We start from the raw sequence: 6106 nt of genomic DNA on the forward strand, positions 1-6106 counted from the left end.
ACGACGACATTGTGTTCTAAATTTGAATTATTTAATTTCTTCTTCTTTTCTAATGGCTTGTCTCTAGTAATGTGTAAAAACTCCTTGAACAAAGATCATTACTAGACGCTTTCCAAATTGCGATGATTTTAATTTAGTTAATATCGTGTTATAATTTCAAATGCTAAAATATCTGAATGATAAAAATCAACGTATATATACGTTAATCGCATATTGATTCAGTAATTAATTATTTTTGTAATTACCTAATGAATAAAATAGATATAAGCTGAAGATAAGATAAATTCGAGATTACGTAACTATTTTGTTTGATTTCTAAGATAATACGCATAATAGTTTGTTTTCATTACATCACCAACTTTTATAACGGTTATGGTGTTTTAACGCCATCTATGGGTAGCTTGAGATAACTCTTAACGAAGTATTAACTAATATGTTTCTGCTACTCATTACTAGAGGGCGCTTATAGCATATGAAATTTACTTACCTTCCATAACATAGACAATACTGCCGACATCGCCTTCCTTGATAATAACGCTGCCTGCAGCGTATTCAACAGGATACATACAGTCGACTATTTCACGTATTTGCGTCATCTCCAAATTCTTCATGAAGTCGTTGTCCAAAATAGCGCCCTTGATAAGTTCCCGCGATCTGTAAAACAAATATATTTATTACTTTCCATTCAGATTGAGTTAAAAATTATAGTATTCTTATGAATACTGTTACTAGTCTTTATGTAATAAAAGTTGGACCTCATCTTTTCAAATTAGCAAACTATTTTCCGATTCACTATGTGACTTTGAAATAAATTACGTTATTTGTACAAACACATTGTATGTTATAAAACCCGTACAATTAATCATCGAGCAACATTTTAATATGATTTATCAAGAATGGCAGCGGCGTTAAGAAACTTTTATTGGCTTGATTGTGTTCGTTGAAAAGGAACATACTGATTGACGAAACAGCTTCAATTATTAACCGAATGTTTGTCGAATCCATTGGCCAATTGAACGACCAATAAACAAATAATCTGAACATATGTTTTTTTTTTAAATTAAAGCTATTATATACTCCTGCTGTTTAAAAGGTTATATTTAGTGGTTATCATGCGTTAAAACCTATAATAATGATATATTCAAATATGAAATTCTCATTTAATTACGATTTATTTGCACTGTTTTAGGATAATAAAAGTAATGTAAAAATCAAATCTATTATTTAGATGTCGTTTTTACCGCTGCCATCTCAAATTAGTAGATATTCAGAATGATATTAAGAATAAACCCAGCTATCTGAAAGTTTTGACTTGGAACTAAGCGTATGCAGCGGGCCTTAGACATAAATGTAATTTATTATCCGTCTTATAAATTCAATGTCAAAGGTACACATAAATATTATAAATATAAATGGACTGCAATTAAAGGTAATTAATCATATAATTTATATAATTCTTAAAAGTTTAATGTCAAGGTTTTTGTGTTAAATGGAAAAAAATGAATCAACTTAATATTCAGTTATCATGGCTACGAAAGTTTTAACAAAATAGTTACTAAAATAGTTACGTTAGTTTCTTCGAGAATGCATAAAATAAGACATTGCGTTTTACGTAAAACAGATTTCATTCGATTCAACGGAGGCTTGGCCTAGTCCTTTTCTCAACAGTCATTGATTAAATTCTATCAGCGGAAACTAAAACGAACCTACGCACTTCGAATGGTGAGCCACAAATCTAACAGCTTATATGAAAGTGTGCAAACTACTCGATTTTTAGTTGTGCAACTAAACAGTTGAATTGGCTACGAATCAATGGACAACTACACAACAGTTATGCGATAGTTTAGTCAAAGTTGTGCCGCCCGCTCTTAAAGACGTAAAATTTTTAATATAACTTGGAGTTTACGCGAGGCCTTCCCATTTAAGAGGCTGTGTAATTTCAGTGTTCGATCGTTAGTGAAATAAGACATTGTGATCCATCACCTTCGCTTGTATATTTGAATTAGCACTCACTAATTAGTGACTAGACAGTCAAGTATTACGTAACTCTGTTTGCGTTAATTTTCACATCACAATATTATATCTTACGGAGATGATGTCATTTGATAACAAAATCCGACTATGATAAAAACCTTTACTAAATTCTTCAAATCCAAGGCATTTTAAGTAATCATCGATTTTTGAAGTCAACATTGAAAGAAAGGCAATTTACCTTTGAGCAAATATTGTTATCGAATCGATTTACTCTAAAGCTAGTCTATAAATTTTAGACTACGCATTTCTATTGTACCGAATCATTTAACTTTATTCACAAAGCTGAAGGTAATGCGTCACGAACAGTTTTGTAAAAAGACGTGACGTCCTTTCCCCAACCAACATTATTTAAAATTTAAATGTAAACATTGTTGTCTGTCTACTTGTATCGGGTTAAAGGTTTCTTATAAAAAGAAAAAAAAACCTAGATCATATCACTTCCATCAAAGAAACAAAATCATATTTAGATAACACTTTCGCCCGCGACTCCGTCCGCCTGGAATGAAAAAAAAACAAAAGTGAGTAGTCTATGTGTTCTTCTCTACCTGACTATCCTCTACACATAAGCCAAATTATATTGAAATCCGTTCAGCCTTTTGGGCTACAAACACTAACAAACATCCATCCATCCATCTAAGCTTTCGCGTTTATAATATTAGTAAGATTTATAATTTACTCAGTAGAAACTTTAGAACAACGTCGAAACATTGTCCCATGGTTAACTCTTTATTACAATTCGTAGCATCAGTATAAAATTGTTAAATGACTCTTTCTCTCGAACGTTTGATGCTTATAACCGTTGGTTTCCACTGTCGTACCTGATTAAAAACGGTTAGTTAGATTTTTAGTAACAATAAATTTTGTCCAGACGCCAGGAGTGGAAGCCAACTGTATAACATAAATGTTTCTGCATATTTTACAGACAAAATCAAGGCGAAATCAATACCGTTGTGTTGGTTGTTAGTTTTAAAGATATACATGTAGGAAAACTTCCGAATCTAAATTTAACAAGCGGCAAAAATGATTTCCATGCTTGAGATTAAAAATAAACGAATACAAATAAATGTTTTAGAACGTGAATACTAGTTATGTTTCCCTATGATTTTATCATAAACTAGCTTTCGCCCGCGACTTCTTTTTCTTTTAATACCACGCGGACAGCGCGTGGTATTAAAAGAAAAACAAAACCAAGTAGCCTATGTGTTCTTCCAGACTATCCTCTATATGTATGCCAAATTTCATTGAGATCCTTTCAGCATTTCAGACTATAAACTCTAACAAACATCCATCCATCCATCTAAACTTTCACATTTATAATATTAGTATGAAGTATGATGTCGAAATATCCCACAAAACGTACAATTTGCAAGTATATATAGTTTTGTAATTTTTGACCTAAACAACTTGACATATTAATATAAACACGTTGAACGATACCAGCTCTAAAACACCTGGTACGTACTTATCTCGCTTACAGTGGTAATAAGAAATGTCTAAAGGATATACTAGATATGCTATACTAGATATGCTATACCTGGTACCGTAAGTACTGAAAGTATAGGACATTTCTAGCTCTTAATAAGTGAGGTTATGTTATTATATTGTGTATTACTTCTGAATACAAATTGTAAGTCGTTAACCAAAGAAACAGTCGACTGTCGCCATTAATAAGTATCAAAGGCGTAACCCTCGTACGCTACAGCCAAAGGCGAGGACAGATAATAAAGTTCGAACATAATTATACCAAATGTGTACATTCGAAGGCATACTGGATATACTAACACAGGTCGGCCTCGTGCGGGCCATAGTATGGAACATATCCAACTATTGATTAATAACGTTTCCAGCACACCTGTATTCAATCTCTGAGTCACGATTCGTTAAATTGATATTGATTTATAGCTTTAACAATGCTTTAATTAATACATAAGCTTAGATTACAGTTAAACTTTTAAATGATCATGGCCACGTGTGATTAGCGACTGACGTGAGAGCAAGTGTTGGAATGAAACTAGTATGGAGACGTTTTGACACAGATAGGTATTAGATTAGTAAATTCGCACAAAATTGCTCATTACGTGTAAAGTTTTAAATACGCCCCTGTAATGTTCATCCACCAGAGAAACTCCTCAACAATTCTAATGTCACTCTTAATTGATATTACCAGGAAATATTAATAAAATTTCGGATATTTAAAAAATGTCATGAACAAAAAAGAATTTAAAAAACAAAATGTTATAAAAAGCAAATCATAATAGCTCATTCACTGCAACAATAATATTTAAGTATAAAGTAAAAAGCAAACAACTGTAAGAGACTATAAAAAAGTAATAAAAGTTATAGGTCTTTAAGAAAATCTAGTTACAAAGATTAACCAACAAGAGGTTTTATTGACGCAAGCAAAAAATTCTAGTAAAACTGTTCCAGAAATGTCGTGACATCTAAACAATAAGAATACATTAGCGAAAAGAGACACATTAAGTTTATTGTAAGTTTAATATGTTAACTTAGTTATAATAAACTTCGAGAAAGAACACATGAAACCTCACATAATTTCAGTCTGGGGAAAAAAAAAGATTACCGTAATATTGGTTCGGGACAGTGTTAGTGAGAGGAGACATCGGCAAACCTACGTCGGGCTACTTACTTATGACTCTTCGGTATCTTGGCCAATTTCATATCGTGCTCTTGACTTAACGACGACAATGGTTCCGCTGATATAGCCGTGCGTTTCAATCTTTGTTCACCAATCGGTAATATTCTTGTATTTTCTAAACCAGGCGATTTCATCACGAAGCATTCTTCTTCATTATCCTTACCATTCTTATGGCTATCTATAATCTGTCTGGTTAAAGGTTTAACGACCTGTCTGTATTTATCTATTTCATTTTTAAGATAACGTATAGTCGCATCTCTATCGTCGATTTCATTTTCTAATACAGCTATAATTTTGTCTCGACGTTTTAATTCTTCAGTTTTTTCCATCACTAGTCTTTTCATGTCCATGTATTTCTTTTCTAATTTAAAGTAATGATCTATTTTACACTGAGTTGTATGTGTGTGCGCCATTTTAGTTTGTTTTAATTAGATCACTTTAATCACTAGTGTTGTAACATTGCACTCCACGTCGTTCACTGAGGCGTACGAAGTCAAACTGTTATTAGTAATTTTCGCTATCAACTGTGTATCGATATAAGAGATAAAACGATGTTAACGCCTACTTGACAAGCGATTTCGTCATGTAAGGCAATGAATTATAATATTTAGTTTAATATTGAAATTAAATGACACAGCCATTTGTGACGTGTAAAGTGTCCATTGTTTTAAAGTGTGACAAATGACGTTTCACCGGCGATCATTCATAAGCAAAACAAATCGAATAAAAAAAGGCTTAGGTGTGAAAGTATACTAATAAAATAATTTTGATTCGCAATTAATGTAATTAAAATATAGTATTACTATCTATACTTCTGTACTAATATAATAAAGAGTAAACACACATTACTTTGTGGCGTAGGATGTCAGCAATCATAGCATATTTTTGAATAAATCTCTATCTACACTTACAACCTTTGAGCTATATATTTTCACGCTATTAATTAAACTTATGGGGTAAATAAATTAAAAAAAATACATCATATGGGAAATAGACCATAAACTACAAGCTGCCAATATTAAGGAAGCAATGTTATTATGGTAACGATAATTTTGGTATTTACAATTCGGAATTTGACAAATGTGAACAATAAAATAAAGTTTTTATAATTTCATGCGGAAGCCCCGCGCGGGTTCAGCTAATCACATTATAAAACCAGTCTTCAGTTGTTATCTAAAGTATTAATAAACGATAATAGTTCTATTTATAAATTACCTGAACGGTATACATTTCATTACCAAAGTCGAAATAATACGTTTCAATAAAAACAATTCTTCATCTATTTCTTTAGCGGCTGTACGATTATGCCAGCTCGTTTCTTAAACACTAAGGGTGAGTTGCACCATATCGCCGGTTACCGTTAAAGTTAAATTTATTTGTAACGGTAATATTTGGAATAACCTTAAAATTTACTAA

The 6106-nt window shown here is 31.9% G+C and overlaps 1 protein-coding gene across 2 annotated transcripts in view; it reads right to left on the bottom strand.

Annotated features, from left to right (window-relative positions):
• LOC106105142 (cGMP-dependent protein kinase, isozyme 2 forms cD4/T1/T3A/T3B-like) overlaps positions 1–6106 on the bottom strand; it is a 115265-nt gene that overhangs the window by 44019 nt on the left and 65140 nt on the right. Inside the window, exons 1-2 of one of the 2 annotated variants that reach the window (XM_013285373.1) lie at positions 4682–5214; positions 488–654 (exon numbers count right to left, since the gene is read on the bottom strand). In XM_013285373.1, the coding sequence (XP_013140827.1) occupies positions 488–654; positions 4682–5103 (589 nt within the window). In that variant the 5' untranslated portion in view covers positions 5104–5214. Of the gene's footprint in view, positions 1–487; positions 655–4681; positions 5215–6106 lie in introns of those variants that run through there. The other variant, XM_013285371.1, reaches the window with a different exon arrangement.

Source organism: Papilio polytes, unplaced genomic scaffold (genome assembly GCF_000836215.1).
Source record: "Papilio polytes unplaced genomic scaffold, Ppol_1.0 DF823177.1, whole genome shotgun sequence".
NCBI classification, from domain to species: domain Eukaryota; kingdom Metazoa; phylum Arthropoda; class Insecta; order Lepidoptera; family Papilionidae; genus Papilio; species Papilio polytes.